Source organism: Rhinolophus hipposideros (genome assembly GCF_964194185.1).
Source record: "Rhinolophus hipposideros genome assembly, chromosome: 3".
NCBI classification, from domain to species: domain Eukaryota; kingdom Metazoa; phylum Chordata; class Mammalia; order Chiroptera; family Rhinolophidae; genus Rhinolophus; species Rhinolophus hipposideros.
The window spans coordinates 19,415,762-19,436,511 of record NC_138049.1 but is presented as its reverse complement, the minus strand read 5'-3'; the positions used below and the strand labels follow the sequence as shown (position 1 = coordinate 19,436,511).

The 20,750-nt window shown below is 40.2% G+C and overlaps 1 protein-coding gene across 3 annotated transcripts in view; it reads left to right on the top strand.

The window, feature by feature from the left end:
- The window catches only part of UTRN (utrophin), a 461,045-nt gene that overhangs the window by 35,347 nt on the left and 404,948 nt on the right, over positions 1 to 20,750 (top strand). The window contains exon 3 of one of the 3 annotated variants that reach the window (XM_081037224.1): positions 5,333 to 5,486. The exons of 1 other annotated variant lie outside the window; for it this stretch is intronic. In XM_081037224.1, coding sequence (XP_080893350.1) covers positions 5,333 to 5,486 — 154 coding nt within the window. Of the gene's footprint in view, positions 1 to 5,332; positions 5,487 to 17,164; positions 17,589 to 20,750 lie in introns of those variants that run through there. One more of the 3 variants, XM_081037225.1, reaches the window with a different exon arrangement.

Below are 20,750 nucleotides of genomic sequence, written 5' to 3'. Positions count from 1 at the left end.
ATTCAGCCAGGTTATCTTTAGGAATTCGAGGCTGTGAGGACCAAGTGTTGCCTGCACACTGCCACCACGTATGTCTTCCCAGCTCCTGGGAAGGAGACCATGTTGGCAGTCTCCCGAAGGATAAACTGAAGAGAGCAGAACTTGTAGTTAAAAGCGGTAGAGTGGATATGTGCTAATCACTGCTTGCTGCCATAATGCCTCTATAATTATGGCAAAGAACAAAAAGGTAAAGTCATGTGATCAGAGAGAAGTGGAGACGTACCATGTTTCCCCGAAAATAAGACCTAGCCGGACCATCAGCTCTAATACGTCTTTTGGAGCAAAAATTAATATAAGACCCGGTCTTACGTTATGTTATATTATATTATATTAATTATATTAATATATTATATTATATTATGTTATATTATATTATATAAGAGCAGGTCTTATATTATAGTAAAATAATACCAAGTCTTATATTAATTTTTGCTCCAAAAGACGTATTAGAGCTGATGGTCGGGGAAACACGGTAGCTATGGATAGGCAAGACATTACATGTTGGAAGATGGTGGTGCAGTGGTTACTACTGAGGGGACCAGAGCAGGGGGTGATGGCAAGAGGCTTCCTGATGCACCTTCCAGAATTTGCCAGTCCCCTGACTTAGAGTCACAAGTAACTGTCTGAGGTTGGATCAGTGGGAAGTGGGAGAAGTTTGGGGTTAAAGATTGGGAGTTTAGTTTGGTTGAGATCTGTGAACAGCATACTTTGATTCCCTTCTTCCCCATCCACACAGGAGAACAGAGATTTATGTATTCTCTAGGGAAATGGGACTGTGACTTGGGATCCCTGGTCCAGATAGGAGGCGAGGTTCTGGTTTGACATCAGGAAGATTAAGGGACTCCAGGACTGTCCCAGAATTCCTGAAGCTCCAAATTAGTGGATGCTTTTGGGAGTACAGTATAGTTACACCATGGAAATGCTTACCTATTTTGAGCCTACCAGTTGGCAGGTGGCACCCAAGCTCATAGAACTTGAGCGTTTCATGACCTCATTTTGAAATGCGAGGGGCTGCCAGCAGCCAGGTATTTGAGGAAACCCTTCATCTTTGATGCGGTACCAAACAACAGGAAAAAAGAATTTAAGTGAAATAGAGGAAAGTAATTTATAATATGGTAAATATCCTCAAAGAGATGGGAAAATATTTGCATCTTTGAAACAAGAACAGAATGCTATAAAAAAATATCAGATTCAGAGAATAAGAAAGATATCTTGGAAATTAGCAGTATGATATCGGAAAGAAAAAACTGGATAGAGACTGGATAGATTGATATAGGAGAGGTACATCCTAAGTTACTGTAATAAAAATTCTGTAAATAATGTCTGACTTATCTGGAAATAGTATAAGCGAAGTATTTAGAAATGCATAAATGAATGTCAGAACAAATAGATAACAGAAGACATGGGTGGTCCCTTGAAAGCATGACTGCGGCAGGACTGCTGCATTTTTGACTATGTGCATTTATGACTTTGATAAAGATTGGGAAATAGTGTAATGGGAGATTTACTTTGGAAATCATTTTGTTGAGAAATTTTATCGACACTGTAGAAAATGTTGTACAATATGACTGTTTCGGCAATTACCTAAACTTCTGTGAACGATAGGGTGTCCTACATTTTTTCAGTAGCTGTCTTTTCTCAGCACCTATTTTTTGCTGCTGTTAGGCATGGTTATCCTAACATTTCTTAGACCTTCTGCCAGGCCTGACAAGCTTTGTGGCTTTAGAAATCATTTAATGTGCATGTGAATTGTAAATACCCAAATTCATTTGAGACAAGTTTCTCCTCACATGACAGCCACGTACTTTCTGTATCGCTAGTGTTATGAGAATGTTTTCTCTTAGGCATTTCACACATTATGATATCTTTAGCTCACTAGTGATGAAATACAAATTAAGGAACTGAGAATTCCGAATGAGTGCCAAGAGTGAGCGGACCTTCAAGCTGAAAAGGTTGCTTTCCAGCATCGCCTGACTTATAAATCATTTTTAGAGGTAAGTGGCCTCCTTCTGCCCTTCCCACTCAAAACCATGGATGGCTGTTGTGGCAACATGGACCTTCACGGAATTTTAGAGCTGGAAGATGCTTTAAGGGACCACCTAGTCAACTTTCTTTGCTCATTGGGGAAACTCAGTCAAAGAGGCAGCAAAGGACTTTCCAAAGATTAAATAGTAATCCCAAACTTGGCATTCTTTCTGCGGCTCTGGGCTTCTTGGACTTCAAGAAAATGTCTCAAAACTCCCTTTCCTTCAAATCTCATTTTGTTGTTGATGGATTCCTGGTGAATTTGTGTCTCAAAAGAAATACTTTCACAGATTTCCAGAAATTTTCTGCTGGGACTGTTGGGGTATGTGAATTTCTTGAAGTTATTTAATTTTACATTTACTGTGTGAAGTGTAGGGGATTTTATTACTCAACTGAAAGAGACATGACACATACCTGTGGGTTACAACAGACAGGCCTTGGGCATGGAGTCTTAAGTTTTAGGGTAAATAGGAAGAGGGTCAGGGAGAGGGGGAATGGGAGGAGGAAGAACAGAGAGAGGTGCAAGGACCATTTCTTTCCTGTTATTTTCCTTTTAGTGGGAGACAGTGAGAATATTCCTGAATGTAACTGGAGCTGCTGAACTGAACTTGTCAGAAACTGTCTTCATTTGTGTGAGAGTAAAACTGGTATTCAGTCTTCCAGAGCAATCCTGGTAGTGCGAGTAGGGCCTGCTGACTGCCGTCGAGGTTCTACAAAATTTGATTTATATGCCATCTCTGAAGTTTTTTTCTGCTGACTCGGCCTCTGTGCGTTGTCCATTGGCCTTCTAACTCCAGGCGTGGCTGCTCCCCTCTCTGGCTCCCTTCTCCTTTTTTATTGGAGTGTTGTGGATGTTAAGGTTAGCTGAGTAAAGCGACTCCCAGTAAGGTGTTAATGATTACTCTGTTCCTCCTCTTGGTGGGTATGTGCATGTATTCATAGAGCTATTGCAGAAATAAGATGGGACGCATCTCACACTTGTATTATGAGGGAGACCACTTCATGGACGGTGGAGATGTCTGACCACTGCGCTGTACACCTGAAGCTGAACAATAATGAATGTCCATTATAATTTAACGTATATATGATATATATGTATATATACATATATATAGGCACAGGATGTGGAGTACAGCATAGGGAATAGAGTCAGTGGAACTGTAACAGCTATATACGAGGTCAGAGGGATAGAAGATTGGGGGAGGAGGGTTATCACTTTGTGAGGAGTGTAAATGTCTAACTATTGCATTGTTTTGTACACCTGAAACTAAAAAAAAAAAAAAAAATAAAGATGGGACACATCTCCATTTGGTAGGTAGAAATAGGAGTGTAATATATTTTGTAATCCTGCCTGCCTAGTATCCTCACTTTGCAAGCCTCAGGGGCTCACTGACTTGAAGATGACTTTTTCTGGAAAAAGTGGGAGAGTTTTGACCATTATCAGGACTATGCCAAGAATATTTCATAGTTGAACTATATTATATGGTAGCTATTAAACTATTTAAATGTCCCTCAAAAATTTCTTCTTTCATAGTTATTTTGTACTAAACCTAATGAAATGAAGATTTTTATTTATTGTCAACATGACTTCTCAATTTAATAATTCTGTTTTGAATCATCTTTCTTTTAGAACCTTTTTTTTTTACTTTTCCTCAGTAAAATTGTGTTCAATCCATTGAAAACAGAATATAAGTGTTTCTTCGTACATCAAATGTTTATATCTCACGACAGTTTTCATTCTTTATTCTCATCACCCTCCTCCCCCCTTTTAAAAAGCCATGGACCCCGTTAGCAGTTTGGTGAATCAAAAAAATGCATAAAATAAAATATGTAGCATTACAAAGGAAAACCAATTCTATAGAAATTTAGTTACAAAATATTTACAAAGCCCGTGATAGAGTAATATTTGTTTGTTCGTTAGTGCGTTCAGTGACAAGATCCAACAGTGGGTCTGGTAGCTGCTATACTGTCCTGAGATGATGATGAGCCAAGTGATTTTTTTCAGCTGAAATGTGATATGAAAAGGGCTGTGATTTTTGTTGCTGATACAGTCAAAAGGACTACTAATGGTGTGCTTTGTGACCTACGTTTGTTAGTAGCAGGGGAAGCACATTTCTGTTAACGGTTAGTGAAAACTAATTTTTTTCCTGTCCAGGTTCATGGACCCCCGGCCTTGTTAACAACCCCTGTTGAAGTTAATGGCTTGAAATGAACATTTGTTTCCTTAGAGCTTGGCAGTGACAGCCGTGTGCCATGAAGACTGTTTTTATAGAGACAACAGTTTGAGATGGAAATAACTCTTTGATGAGTCAGGCACTGTACTGGGCAACGTCAATAAAACAGATGAATACTATGGCCATGATGCCCAGCTTCTGGAACGTTCAGAAACATAGCCCTCAAAGTGTAGAATGTACACATAGTTGTTTAATTGCCGAGGGGATGAATGTGCTGCAGTGCTGGGAGAGTCTCCCGAGGGGCCTTTCCCTGGCCTGGGAGGGGCACTAGGGGTGAGGGAGGCCTTAAAGAAGCCATATTTAAGTGGACATCAGAAGAGGATGGAGGGTGTTGGCTGAGGCCAGAGCCGGTGTTCAGGCCCCTAGTAGGGCAGACCTTGGCCTCCTGGAAATGCTGAATGAGGACAGAGATCGGGAGTGAAGTGAGCAGCGGGCTATGTGTTGAGGTTGGCAGAAAGATGTACAGTTTGCATGTTGACTTGATAGTATTTTTAATCCAGGTTGAAGAGGCAGTTTACCTTTCAGCTTGATGGCATGTATTATTTAGTATATGAATGGATGGCTCCCTAAAAACTTTAGAGATTCATTTGGAATATATAAGCTGAAAAATTGATCATAAAATTTAGGAGAACAAACTCACTGGCGAGAGCTAGACACTTAGGAACATTTTAAAAAATTGTTTAATTTCTGAACATTTTTCCTCACCCAAAGTTTCATTTGGCTCGAATGGAAGGAAAACTTGAAGTGAGGAAGAGCTTGGCTTCTCTGCATTATTCTAAGCAATGTGAACAGCAGTGTTTATAGAAATGCATACCTCCGTGTTCCTAGGCAGATAATTGCTGTCACACGTCAGGATGTCAGGATTTTAAAGTGACAGGCTGCAAGGCTTGGCAGAAGCTCAGACAGAGCAGACCAGGATTGGGTGTGCACAGAAGCAGGAATGTCACAATTCTGGTCGGGGCAGTTGGGAGGGACTCCTCTCTCCACGGTTCCCATACTGTTTCACTTTGTTTTTCAATTTGACTCCATCAAAGCACGTCCAGCCGAATGGTGCATACCTTTGTGACTTTAGAAAACATGCATGGTTGGTTCGTGAATCTCAACGGCCTTTGGAGGACATGCTGAGCCAACGGGAAATGGAAGTGACATCTGATTCCACACATGGAGACGTCCAAGAGCCACAGGCAGGTAAAGAAGGCTCGCTTAGAATGCCGTGGTTACTTAACCTTTGGTCCATTGGTTGTAGAAGGGAAACCTAGGCATGACTCAACAGATTCTAAATGATTTCGTACTCTGGTTGACCTTGGCATTTTTTACAAAACGTTTTCTCTTAATATTATGAAAGAAGTAAGTTATGTGTGAAAAATCTTACAATGTCAGTTATTAACCTCCTTTGGAGATAAGATGTGTTCTCCTTACTAGGCTTGTAGATCTTCTAGTTCAGGGCCACTGTTAGCCTCAGAGCCTAGCACAGGGCCTCGCACTTAAAGCATCCTTGTCTCGTATGAACGGATCGGTCCTGACGGCTAACGAGACTCTGAAAATCATTCTGTCACTCCTCTGTGATACAAGGAGATTTGCCCTAAAGTGTTTATGTTGTATGAAACACAGATGGGGATAGAAATTACCTGCCCCCCCAAACTGTAAATGGGTTAATGAGTTGTAACCATGGTGCTGTTCCAAACCTCCGACATGGAGTCATGAATTAGCATTGGTGGAACTCCTGCCTTCACTTAATTTGTCCATTCCTCTCTTGGTTAGTTCACTCACTCACATGTCATTTATTGCATAACTGTTGGTGCCAAGTTCTATGATAGACTGCTGGGAAACAAAGACAAACAAGGCAAGATCCCTGCTTATAGGCCCTTGAACACAGCAATTCAATGCAGTGTGGTAAGAGGTATGGTAGTGGCACGTAATAGGTGCTCTGGGACCACAGGTTAGGAGGGATTAACTCCTGGAGGTTTGGTCTTCTTTGGAAGGTCAGGGAATGTTTCTCAGAGGAGGGACCTTAGAGGTGGCAGAGAAGAGAATGGAAGGGAGGGATTCCAGGCCGAGGAGAAAGTGTGTAAAGCCAAAGGTGTGGTGGGTGAATCACATGGTGAGAAGCCAATTCCGTATATATAATGCACCTCCTCTCTCTCTGCCCATTGCCCCATCTGTGTCTGGCTTGTAGCTCCAGGAACACCCTCTTTTCTCTGCCTGGAATACTGCACCTCCAGCTCTTGGCTGCTCCCTTCTACTCTTTCTGGGGTTGGGCATCAGATTAAATTTTACCTCTTCCAAGATGCCTGTCCTGACTACCCATCTGAAATAGATTTTGTCCTATTAGCTCCTATACCCACCTCTCCTGTTGCTCGCTTCAGCACAGTTGTCACAATGCTAATTGCTTTGTTTACTTTGTTGTTGGTAGGTCTCCAGACTGTGATCTCTGGAAGTGTAGGGACCAAGATTTTCTTGTTTACTGCTCTGTCTGTAGTGCCTGACACAACCCCTGGCCTGTAGGGGTGATGGATCCTTGCGAATGAATGCATGAATGAATAGAAAGATGTCTTTTTAAAAAAACACTCAATGGATTTGCTATTCCAGTTTATTCCTTGAAGTTTCAGCGAATTCTTAACTAGGTACTTAATTCTCAGCTAAGGATTTTATTCAAGATCTTTGGGTATTACCTTGAGGTAAAAGAAAGTGAGAGTTACTTGGATCTTGGAAGGAATGACTTGAAAAACCTAAGGATTTTTTAAATTGCATACATACGTAGGGATGAGAGAAATTCTACTGGGAATACTTAATACTGTTATAAACAAAAGAGAAATTCATGAATTTAAAGAAAATTGAATGAAGAGTATCATTACATTGAATTATTCTTCACTGTAATTTTGTAAAATTATTTATTATACTATATTTTTATTTGTACTTCTCAGTTCTCTGACATCTTCTGGTAATTTTGATGATATATTCTTATCTGTGCTCTGAAACCTTATTCTTATAATTAGTATCATTATTTAAACCCTTTATCTTATATGAATTAGTAATGTTCTCACACTGATAATGTTCTTTTTAACACAATATTCATATAACAGACATTCTTCATCTCTGAGCTCAATTTTATTGCCATTTCCCCCCACTCCTTCTGTCAGTTTTTATAGCTCATAAATGGTTTCATTTCAACTCCATCTTAGCCACACTTATATTTTTCTTACACATGTCACATATAGCACAAGACATTTTTCTATAAGATATAATCAGTGGATTATTTTTGTCATGTTGAAAAGATTATACAACAAAATTTATTTTGTAAACTCTATAGTAATGGCACGTGGAGAATGTTATATAAAATGGCATATTGAAAGAAACAAAAATCTAAAATGGCATATTGAAAGGAAGGTAGATCGCTCAAATGATTATGATTGTTTTTCCCATTTGGTCTTCTCCAAGTGAGAATTCCCTGCATAGAAGCCAAAGGGCTTCAGCCAGAGGATGGGTAATTGGCACATTCTGAAATGTTCATTGGCGGTATGTCGTGCTGTGGCTTCTGACTCCAACCTTTTGTTCTCTTTTTGGAGACATGGGAAACAATACACTCATACATGACCTGGAAGGTAAAACTTTCGTTATTACTATTTGCGAAGACAACATTTTTTTTGTTTCATTCATTCATTCATTCAGTAAATGTTTATTTCCGCCTTCTCTGTGCCAGCCACTATGCTAGTCAATAGGCATTAATATATATATACATATATATACATATATATAGGCATATATATGTATATATATGTATATATATATTTAATGACCAACATTTGCATTATTTTAGAGTAAACTGTTTTAGGAGAGGACTATGTGAAAGAAGTCATGTGTCAGCAGTAAAATATTATTTGGTCCATTGGCTCATTATTTTATTTTTTTCACAATTGCTGCTGGTGAGAACACGATGATTTGAACTTCTGATGTCATTGCTAGTGTTGGGTTTCTGTGCTTGGGTTGTGTGCTGTGGAGGCAAAAGACATTTGGGGGGTTGTCATTTCACCGGAACACTGCACCTGTTGCTGGCTATTCTTGCGTATGAAATTCACAGCCTAGAGTCACTTGGTTTCGTTTCCTTTTCCTGCCCCCTCTTTCCGGTGCGGAGTGGGTCAGGTTAGTAACTCCGGTGAAGAGGAACCACCTTGTTCCTTCAGGGCTATGATTTTAATGCCCTCAGGAGTGGCAGTGTGGGGTTCTTTTTTCGTTCTGTTGCTGAAAGCCTCATCTGAGAGGCCTCAGGTTCTCAGGCTTGTGTTTGTGCCAGTTGGGGCCTGCGGTGGGGGTGGGACCAGCTTTCAGCAGCTGCTGCTGCTACCTGACACCTGGAATCTTATTGCTGTTGAGGAACGTGCGTTTCCTCTTGGTGTCACCTGATTTTTGGCTATGACTCTGAGGAAGAGAGGAAGTATTGTACAGTATCATTTACTTTCAGAAAAAATAACTTTCAGATCTCTAGGCTTCAGAGCTCTGAAAGTCAGGGAGCTGCTCTGGAAGTCCCATGAGAGGGTGGAAGGGAAGGCTGTTGGTTTGGGAGCTGGGAGCTGGTCCTGACATGAAGAACACCCACAGCATGAATTTGGTGTTTCACTCTGTGTGAACAAACCTCAGTTACCTCATTTTTCAAATAAGAACTGAGGTATTGACAGAGCTTAACTTGTAAGTATTTTGCAGGCACCAATGAAAATAAATGTGCAAGAACTTTCAGGTTCAGAGGTCCCGAAAGTTGGTCAGCTTTTACGACCAAATTACATACTGATGTTCCAATAGGAACACTGGGAGTTCCAGCACTCTCCTGAATTGGCAACCGCCGGGAAGTTATTTTAGTCCAAACTCCTAATTTAAAACCAAGTTTGTTGTATTTGCTTTATTTATACTTTCATAGGTAGACCAATTTACTCATGGAAATTCTCTGGAGGAGAGACTTTTATGGAAAGGGGCGATTTGTGTGAAACAGCACGTAAATGGTCCAGACCTGCCAACTCTGGGATGGCTCTATCAGGCACCCCCCTGGAATAAGAGGGCCTGACTTTGCTTTTCTCTGATTTCTGGGTCACTGTTTTCTCTTTTGTTGGACCTTCTGGTATTGTTTCCAAGTGCCACTCTCCCATCTTCTTCCCTGTTCTTTGTGACTTCTCAGAGGATTTTAATAGTAGGCTAGTTGTACATTCCTTGTATCATGTTTGCTCCCACCCTCTTCTCTCTCTGTGCTTCTCTTTTCAGGCTCCGGCCTGTCTCAGTGCTTCAACCTGGTCCCCGAAGCAGTGATAGCAAGTGTCACAACACTCCCTTCTATAGCACTGGCTGTTGCGTCACTTTGCCCGGCCTGGGAACTGGTTCTCTTTACTGCAATTTGTGGAACAGAGTAGGCGCTCAGTAAACAAACCACTTAGCAGACAGGCTCTCTCAAGTGCTCCTCCCAGGGCCTTGAGCCCGGGAACCTTGAACCTTGTTGCTGAGTCCCATGGCTAATAAATTCTTTAGTGATGCCCTTGACTTGCATTCTCTGTTCCTCACCTGGTTACCTCTTGGAAACTGTATCATCTTAGAAATCCCATAACTGATTTACAAGCCTGCTGGTCAGTTCTTCGGCATCTATTCTGGGTAATTCTTACCTGGATCCTTCATTTTCTCCCCACTTTCAGCCCTAAGTTGCTACAAGTAGATGATTATGCCTCGTTCTCAAGTGGAGAGATATGACACAGGGGATGTGGGTGGTCAGACAGGGCTATCTGTGCGTGTTCTCTGCTGCAGGCTGAATATACAGATGATTCACCCTGGTTATCACTCCTGTCTTCTAGAAGGCCATCCTCAGATTTGCCTAAGGGCATAAGAACTCCATTGGAAAGACATTGAATTGAGATTGTCACTGCAGGCGACCAAGGGACAAAGTGTCATGAGTAAAATACCCTGATCCACAAGCCATGTGCCCTATGGGACACTTAGGTCATTTCTCCCACTAGATGTTTTCACTGCTAACAAAGAATAACCCCCATGCTTCTCTTCACACCTTCCCGTGAAACTTGAGGGTTCTAGAACCCTCTAGAAAGTAGAGAAGTTTTCCTTATGAGGCCAGCAGTTGCACTTCAAGAAAACTCACTTGCTGACCTTGGCTCCATAGTTCAGCAGAATGCTGAGGCTGCTGCCGCTAATTGCACAGTACTTTTATTTCCAAATTAGTCTTTTGGTAAACCCGCAAGTGCCCTTCTCGCCTGGCACAGCTGTCTGTCCCCTGTGGAGTCCCTTTCTGCAGCAGGGAGATTGTTGAGTTTGCCACAGAGCTGTTTTCCACTTTGCCCTCGTCATGGACCATGCCAGCTCCCTTCTACTTCAGGGTGGGGGTCTCATGCACTGTGCTCTTTGGGTGTGAGAGCTGGCGGGGCTTCTTCTCACCGTCCTGGTCGGCTGCTGCTTCTGCTCTGTGTCATCCCCATCTGCTCATCTCTCTTCTTTCAGTAAATGTTCATTTATGGAGTCCTTACGATGTGCCAGGCAGTGCGCTAAGGGATGGCAATACAAAGGAAAAGGAGAAAAGATGTTTAGTTTTCACCTTATTGATAAAAACAGAACATGTAGAAGATTCAGAAAAATCACCCCCTTTTTCCTTTCCTTTTTAATAATGTTTTAAAATTCCTCTTTCTTTTTAAAGCATTTGTGTTTTATTTATTTCTTTTAATATCTCTTTTAATATGTAAATAAGTATTCCTGCTCCCGGAAGAACCCTGGCAATGACCTTCCATCCTTCTGTTCGAAGGAGATGTTTGCAGCTGGAGAGGCTGTCCCAGGGTGCCCTACTGTAAGCAGCAGGCACTGCAGGTCCTTTCAGAGCCCTGGCAGATAGGGGCCTGGAATCTACAAAGTGGCATCACCCACCGGCTGCCTCACCTCTGTTGGGTCCGGGCAGTTGGTAGTCTGTTTGGAAGCAACTCGGCCTGTGAGAACCCCTGACACACCCTTACGCCCCCCACGCCCCTCGCTTCCAGACCCCACACAGAGGAGGGTCACGGTGGGAGGGAACCCCAAGTTTCCTGCTCAGAGCCCCCCTCTCCTCTCTTGGTGTCTGTGTGTCTGCAACCTCTTTCTGCCCCTCTCATTAAGAGACATGGTGATACTGTCTTTCACCTCTTATTCTCACTACTTGTATGCATTTTTCCCGAGATAATTGTAAGAATGGTTATAATTTGATCCTTAAATACAACTTGTAGGAATTTTTCTTTCAATTCATCATTCCAAGTAGGTGTTTTGTTCACACATTAGAAAATAAAACCAATAATACTTAAAATATGATTTCATTCCTCTTCCGTTGGCATGTTCCTTCAAGTCTGCGTGTGAGGTCAGCCTGTGCGTGGTTCGGGATAAATTCTCGACTCTTCTTGGGGGAGGCAATTTTTGTTTAACTCTCTCTAACATGGTTTTGTTGATTATAATGTCATTCAGTTCCATTAATATACTAATATGGAAACAAAGGCATGATTTCAGATTTTATTTATATCTTCGTGCTTGGGAAAAACAATCTCATGAGAAATCACTCAGCCCATTAAATACCATCCTTGATGTTACTTTTTTGGGTTTGCTTGTTTTTGGAAAAGTTTTCCTGGCTTTTGCTTTTCGTAATTGTTTTCACCATACCAACCCTAGCATAGTGAGTATTTTTAGACATGTGTTGTTAAAATCATGTGAAAAATGCTTTTTAAATCAACATGTGGGATTTTGTTAGGTGGTAATGTTAGTTAATGTGGTCAAGAACGAATGTAGAATTTCCTAGTGAGAAAAAAAGGGATTAAAAATCCTGACATGTTCTTTGACTATTGGAGAAGTTGTATTCCAAAACATAATTCCTTTGATGAAAATATTAAAGAGAAGGAATTAGATTGTGGTCATATTGATGGTAGAGACAATGCCTTTTCCATTTTTGTATTCTCCTTGGGTGTCATGCTGTGTATAGATGGGCTGTACCGTCAGGGGAGCTGGCTCAGATGGTGGAGAGCAGTGTACACCTCACGAAGATTAGACTCCCTCATCCATCCTTGGGAAATCTGTAAGCATTTTGAAGCCAGGGAGTTAGTTGTAGGTGTTTTAGAAAGGTCATTCTGGGGGTTCGTGGAGGTGGGGTGGTGTTGGATTGGAGTGGAGAGAGCCTGGAGGCAGAGGTTACTTTGCCAGGAGAAGGAGTGAAAGAGGACATGGTGAAGAAGGGCAAGAGACTGATGAGGCCCTGGATGTCACAGGTCCAGGTCCAGGACCACACACTTGCAGTTATAGTAGCCGAAGAGAGCTCTGGAAACCAAAAGGTATTTTCTTCGTAATTCAGTGGACAGTAAACCTGAGTTTGGCCTGAACTCATTTGTTGGCAGCATCTGACCTGAACTGCTGGGATGCTCTTAAAATCGTTATTTATCCCACTCACCATTCATAAAATACACATATGTGCTGCAGATGTATTAATGTGTTTAATTAGGGGACATTTCTCTGGGTCTCACTGTTTTGTTTTTTTTTTCCAAATGTAATATATGTCCTATGTGCTGATGTGCTGTGTAACTTTTCTCAGATGGGAAAAGTTCTGATTCAGGAACACATGTGACCCGAGGATTTTGGACAAGGGATTGTGAAACTATTTGAGCTATGTTTACAAGATAAGGTGACAAGACTGACAGATTAGCTATGAAGATAATTATGGAGGGAGAGAACATTTCTAGCCTGGAAGAGTCAGTGATTAATGATGACACTACCTCATCAGCATAAAGGGAAACAGAACTTTTGGGGGACTCAGAAATGTTCATTAGATAATGCATGATTTATTAGAACGGATGTATCCTGGATTTTTCAAATGTTGCTTTTATGCAGGATCTTGGATTGTATCATGTTGCAGAAAAGAGGGGGCGATTGGAGAAATTTGAATAAGATCTGTAGAGTAGTTCATAGTATTGCATCAGTGCTAATTTTCTGCCTATGTTACGATGGTGACATTTGGGGAAGCTGGGTGGGTAAAGGGAATAGGAGAACTATGTGTACCACTTTTACAAGTTTTTTGGTAAATCTAAAATTATTTCAAGTTTTAAAAAAATGAGAAAGAAAGTTGCTTTGTTATACCAGGAAATGGCATCAGCTATGCTGCTTTTAAATAGAGAATATCTGTTAGCAGGAGTGTGGTTTTCTTGGAGAATTCAAAGTCTAAAAATGCAAATCCAGTAAAATCTCAAAGTTTTCCACCTCTCCCTCTCCATTTTTTTTTAAAGCTGACCTTTTTTTTTTTTTTGTTAATCATAAGATGAATTTAATATTTTTCTGATCTGAGGAAAATGTTTGATTCTAGCTTAAGTGCAGACAGAGGAGTTACAAAATGAAACCAGTCGTGTCTGGAGAGGTCACAGGAAGTGCTATAACTCCAGTGTTCCCTTGTACTTGGTCTCCCTGGGGCTGGAGGGTGTTTGTCTCTAGCTTTTGTCTGTTGCTCAGCTGGGTTATAGGTAGGTTCATTAGTTAGGACTGACAGTTCTAAAAAGATGCTCAAAGCCTAGAGGATTTGCAGAGAACAAGGAAGGAAGACAATTCGTGGCTGTGCTGATGCTGCTGGGCTGTGTGTGTCTCCCTGTTGGAGAGGATCAGCTTCCAAGTGACTTTGCTTCGCTCTCTCACTTCTACACCACCTCCTGTCCTGTCAGCTGATTTGTTCTGAAATTCTCTCTGAAGTCCAAGCTTTCTTTCCTTTTTGATAAGAGCAGACTGAGGCTGGCAGCCAGTTACTGTTGAGCTATAATAGAGCTAGTGGTATGCACAACATTTGATTACTGCTGTCAACATCAGATTGAATAAGAACGTGCATACCCTAGACAGATCCTTGCAATATAAATGGTCTGTTGATTTCACAAGAACTGGAAATGAGGCCCGCCGTGGAATCTAGCAGAAGAAGGGGTCTGTGGATGGAGAATGGGTCCCGACGCTACAGAGCAGTGTTTAAAAAGTGCCCTTCTATCAGATCTTCTTAGAAGAACCTTCAGATAACTTTGATAAATTCACCGTTGCTTCTGAGTTTCTTCCCGGTCAGGTATTTACTGAAACTCCAAGGAAGCTTTGGTACTTGTCTGTGTGTTCAGCGGTTTGCCTTTTCTAAGTAGAATCTAGTGTAGAAGCTATACTGGTTGATACAGACCGTATTTGCTCCTGAACTAGGATGACATTTCCACTTAGCTTAATATGAATGTTTTAGAGATTTCCCACAACGGAAAGTTCTATTTGACACAGGAAAGTTCAGCGGTCAGTCTCATAGTCAGCTGTAAGCCAAGAAATAATGAAAACAATGGATTACACGGAGCAGCCTGGGGACGTGGAAAATTTCTTAGAAGATGGGTGAATCATATCATTAGTACATGTTGCAAGGCCTGAGGCCTCATATTGGAAGAAGGAAAAAAGATATTATATATATATATATATATATATATATATATATATATATATATATATATATAGTATATATGTATTATTGCTTGTATATTGTATATTATAGCTTGTATAATATAACATATATTATATATTATAGCTTGTAGTGTTTTTGTGTTTTTTTTATTATGCTTTATGTAGCTTTTATTCTGTTTAGTGCTTTTAGGGATTAAAAAATTAGAATCCTAAAATAAGGTATTTTAGGAAGGAGATAATATTGTATATGAATTTGTTCAAGCATCGTGTAGTCTGAAAAAAATGATTACCCCTCTGAATTAGATTAGATGTTTTGAGTTTGATCGGTTTAGCCCTTGAATTAGAATAGGTACTACCCTTCTTCCAATATCACATTTTTAAGAGGGTAGGGGAAAATATTGCTAATGTCTAGGTCCTGATTTGTTGTCTCTCTTGGCTACTTTCAAAATTTGTGAGCTCTTCAATCTTTAGATCCATCGGGTCTAAAATTGCTTCCTGTAAATAATGAGGCTATTCACTTACAAAAGGCTGCTTTAATTGGGCCTGCCTCTATTTAAGAAGAAGACACATACAGAAAGACAGGGGAGATGAACTGGTTAGAAACGATTGAAATGTCATACTTCCATTGGGAGTCTCATCATTTTATAAGTTTTTTAAGCAGCACTTTGGTAGAGCAAGAAGTGACAACTGCTTTAGCAGCTTCTTACCAGAAGGCCAGCAATATTTAGCTGTTATGAATCTATACGACTATACCAAATGTCGACATTCTCTTATACCTGGTTGAAAATAGCCACTATTAAAGCTCTACAACTTCCAGGTCTTGCTTTCGCACTGTAGCCAGTATCCATTCTGATCAAGTGGTCTTCATGCCTTGCTTGTTGTTCTCAATACTCAAAGTAGGAGTCTTTAGCCCTGCCTATAAAAATGCAGACATTTTGGGGCTACTGGCAAAAATTGGCCTTTGATAACCATCAAGGAACTGCAACTCAAACCACAATGAGATGCCACTTTATATCTAGTAGGTTGGTTACCATAATAAAAAAGAGAGATGGTAAGTGTGGCTGTGGATGTGGAGAAGTTGGAACCTTCATGCACTGCTAGGGGGAACAGCCAATTTGGAAAACTGTCTGGCAATTCTTCTGAATATTCACCATAAAGTTACTACTATATGACCCAGCAATTCCACTCCTGGTAGTATATACCCAAGAGAAGTGAAAACATATGTCAACATAAAAACTTGTGCACGAGTGCTCATGGAAGCATTATTCATAACCCAAAAGTAGAAACAATCCAAATACCCGTCAACCAATGAATGAATAAATAAAATACTAGATGTTCATACAACAGAATATTATTCAGCCAAGGAAAGAACTGAAATACGGACACATGCTACAACATGGATGAACCTTGAAAACATTACGTTAAGTAAAAGAAGCCAGTCAAAAAAGACCATATATTTTATAATTTTATTTCTATGAAATGCCCAGAAGAGGCAAAAAGTAGATTTTTGTGGTTTGCTTGAGGTTGGGGGGGCGGGGTGAGAGAAGGAACTGGAGCGTGACTGGTTTTTGGGGTGATGAAAATGTTCTAAAAGTGATTGAAATGATGGATGCACAACTCTGTGACCATATGAATAATCATTTAATTATGGCCTCTAAATGGGTTAACTGCATACAATGTGAATTATACATCAATAAAGCTGTTACCAAAAAATTAATTGGGCTTTGATTATGTGACATAATCTGTATTACTGTACTCCTCTCTTACGTCACAAGACTACAGGTGAGGTCACTACTCCCATTTTACAGATTTGGAGATTGAGCCTTGGAGTATTTTGCCAGAGTCATGCAGTTTCTAATCTTGGAAAAATACAGAGATAAAGAGGAGGAGAGTGGGCCAGCTACTCACTGTTTCTCTTTTCTATACCTTAGTCAGTAGCAGGAAAGGAGATGTTTTTTAATTTAAACAGTTTCCTGATAAAGGTACATATTCTTTGAAAATGTTGGCTGATAAGTAGGAAGTTTCTATTTCAAAGAAGGCGAGAAAAAGAACAGGTGAGGTAACATGGGTAGTGCTTTTTCTTGCTTGTTATAGGTATATAGATTACATGTGTATAAGCGAGAGCAAAATAGTCTGAAAATATGAACCAAAATTGTTACCTACCTTAGAATTCTGTGTGATTAAGTCAATTTTTTCCACTGTAGCAATTTCTAAGGAATTAAGAAGAAATCCTCTTGAGTTTCATTTCCCCAAGATATACATGCATACTAAAGTGAAATAACCAGTCCAATTTATTCTTTGAAGTATAGTTAATATGTAACCAAACTCTTCAGCCCAGTTGTACAGCCAGGGCCAAAAGCCTCTATTTATATACCTAGTGGGGAGAGAGGTGGGTGGAGGTGTCCCTTACCAGCTGATGCTGTCAAAACAGGAAGCAAAGTTGTCATCTCTTTGTAGTAGATCAGAAATAGTCAGAGGCTCTTAGTTATGACAATTAAGAAAAACAAAACTAAAACAAAACAAAACAAAAAAATTATACAAAAAACAACACTCCAAAAGACCTAAGGAGTTTTCACTAACTGTTAAGCGTAACTTCCTGTCTGGTATTTAGAGGAGCTTGGGTTAAGTTTAGTCAGATCCTCTCATGGGAAAAAGAAAAGCCACCCTAACACAGGACATCCCAGTGTGCAGTTCGAAAGCTGCTTTTGTTGTCCACTTCCTCTGTATCTTTTTCCTCGTCATTCAAGCAAGTGTAGGTGATGAGCAGCCCGGCAGCCACTGCATTTCGTTGGAAAAAGTGCCGATTTGATTTGCCAGGGCAAGGAGCTTGCCGGGCTTATAAGCAATTGCCAGGTAAGTTTGTCATCTTGCGTGACTCCTCGCCTGTGAGGTTTTGGAAAGAGGACATCCACAGAGACAAGGCTGTCTCAGTCACTTACTGAGCCCAACTTGTTAAGTAACAAAGCTGCTGAAGGCAGGGCCTGGCTGGTGACAGGAACAGACCAGCCTATTCTTCCTGACGCCACATCTATTGTGGACTCTAAATAGTGGAGACCAATGCTGTCTGCTGCACTCTTTTCTTCAGAAGGCGATAATTTGCCAGATATTGGCTTATTTGGAAAAAGCACTCAAGGAACCATCACTTTGTTGTGACAAATGTGCTTCACTTTACCTCCCCGTATTTTCAAAGCAGCTTCTTACACGTTGACTGTCTACTGTTGTGTAAAGAAAGTTTCCTGTGTGCTATAGAATAATGATAGAGATTATTCCATGTTGTATTTGATGATAGTCTTGGCTAACCAGATAGTTTATGTTTGAAAATACATCCTTCAGAGCTGACAAAGGGGAGAATCGGACGCTTATTGTTTTGTGGGGGTGGAATGTGAAGTGAAGAGGTTTTTGTTTCAATGCAGTCTTGTCCTGGAGAAGTGTCAGTGCATAATTTGACGTTGCATGTGGTCATGTACTTTTCCATAATTGGAGTTTACTTCCAGGGTGACCTCTTTTTCTCGATGAGTTCAGATATCTCTATCTTGTTCAATGTATATATGCGTGTACTGGTCATATAGGAGTAAGCTTTTTGAGAAAAAAAAAAAGATGTGTTTTTCCACAATATTCAAGTGGATTTCACACTTGAATATTGTCTCTATGGGAAAACTTTTCGGCTGGTTAGAATGAAAAAAAAAATGTTTTTCTTTCCTTTGGAATTACTCTTTCCCACTTAATGTTTTCCTTCCTAAATCTATATGAATGAGGTGGTAAATGCACGTCCCTATGGAGTGCATTTAAAGTGAAATGACTGGAGCAGCCCATATTTTCCTTGTAAATTTGGTTTCTACACCAAATATAATAGGAGATCGGTGTGCTATAATTCTCTTCTTTGGCTATTACTTTTCTCTTTTATTTATAGAACATGTAGTCTCAACAGAAAATTAAAATACCTTTCAGGGACATGAATTAAAACCCCATGCATTGGCACAGCAATTGCAGTATTGTGGCTTTGCAAAGATACTTTGTGACTCTCACTCAATCCTCTTTCTTTCTCTGTCACTAATAGTCTCCTATTTTGCTAGTTTGTATCTCATTGTCTTGCTACAAAGGGTCTCAGCTAATTATGGTGGTCGAAATCAGGTGACAATTGAAAGAGAAAACACAAACAAACCTTTGAGTAGTCAGCAAACTTTAAAACAAGTAGATTGCAGATTTAAATAGGAATTCTGGTCCATTTAGACAGAATTCTTTCCTGCCTTCTGACCATTGCAAAGGCTTTAGGAAAATAGCATTTAAAAAAATAAATTCTTCAGGGCATGTTATTTTAATAAAAATAGAAAACCAATGGGTACATGATTTCAAATTCCACAAGGTTCTAGGCTCTCTTCAGTTGTTATTGAACTGATTATTTTCTTATATCTGCAGGGTAGATCTCTTTAGTGATCTTGTTAGAAATAAAGATATAAAAAATACATTCTTATGGATGGAATACTCCATTGCAACACATCGCCGTTTTTGGTCTTCTTTATAGATTAAACTTTGGGATGACTCCTTTATTTATAATAAGTTAGAAAGTGAAACCATAAGTGAAACCATAAGTGTTTTGCATTAAACTTTTGACAATGCAGAGGTTGATATTTTAAATGACTATTGCAGAACCTAAATAATAAAACAAGTAATGAAATGGAATAGATTTAAAATACATGTTTGCTCAAAATTAGTCTTTCTCTGCTATTTTTTTGAAATCATCGGTCCTTTGTTCTATCTTGTCATCTATAGGGTGGAAATCTAATTTGGTGTGTTTGCCTCAGCTACCCATTGAAATGTAACAGGGAAAAATTGAGTAAGGTGAAAGTGAATATCTATCTATCATCTATCTATCATCTATCTATCTATCTATCTATCTATCTATCTATCTATCTATCTATCTATCTATCCTTCTTTGATATAGAATCTTTTTATTTTAAGATATTTACCCTAGTGCTCGCTTCGGCAGCACATATACTAAAAGATATTTACCCTAAACTTTTGTTAAAGATTTCCTTTCCTTTTCTTAATTTTGATATCTGTGTACAAATGATCAAATGTTAAAAATAATCTAATTGAGGGAGATCAAAGTTTCTTTAAAAAAAAAAAGCTTGAAAATACATGTGCAATGAGACATTATTTGGAGGCATTCTAAGACTTACAGGCATGCGCTAATGCACAGATGACTTATGTCTAGAAATTGCCCTGCTCAGGAAGCCACTCCTGGGAGGCCCTGCTTTTCTTGCCATCCTTCCTGCCTTCCTGTTGGCTGACAGGCTTCTATGTCAGCTGTTTCCATTTTAGAGGGACAGGTTAAATGCTTCTCAACCTTGGCTCCACATTATAGAATCATCAAAGTGCTGGAGCCCCACACCCGGAGATCCTGATTTCATTGGACTGAAGCCTTGACTTTGAAGCTTTTCAAAAATATCCTGGTGCTTCTAATGTGGATTCAAGGTGGAAGAGCAAGGGGGCATGTTATTTGCTCCCTACTAGACTGAAAGCTCCATGAGGAGAAGGACAGGAAGGAAGCTTTGTCACCATGGTACCCAGCACCTAAGTGTGTGCCTGGCGTCCAGGAAAGGCTCGGGGTCTGCTTGTGGAATGGACAAATAAATTCTTCTGAGCAACAGGAAGGTGGGAAGAGGGTTGGATCTCTTAATTTCCGGTCTGTGTTGACGTAAGAGAGTTATGTTATATGAGATTATGGCCTGTCTGATGATAAGCTGTCATTTGGGAAGAAGCTCTTGGAAGAGTCACAGGGGAACAGGCAAATCTTCGGGGATGCTGAGCAGACCTCTCAGAAGAGACAAGGCTCCCTGCAGGTGCTGTCTTCATGAAGCAAGGCAGGTGGAGAACAAGAATTTCATCAGGGGCTGGGGTGTGTGTGTCTGTGAATGTAGAGGTGGGGCCGGTTCAGGACACTACCAGGAGGGTCTCCCGAAATGAGTCGTGCACAGATGAGTTTGAAAGGAAGGAGTGTGATTGTCTCTGGCA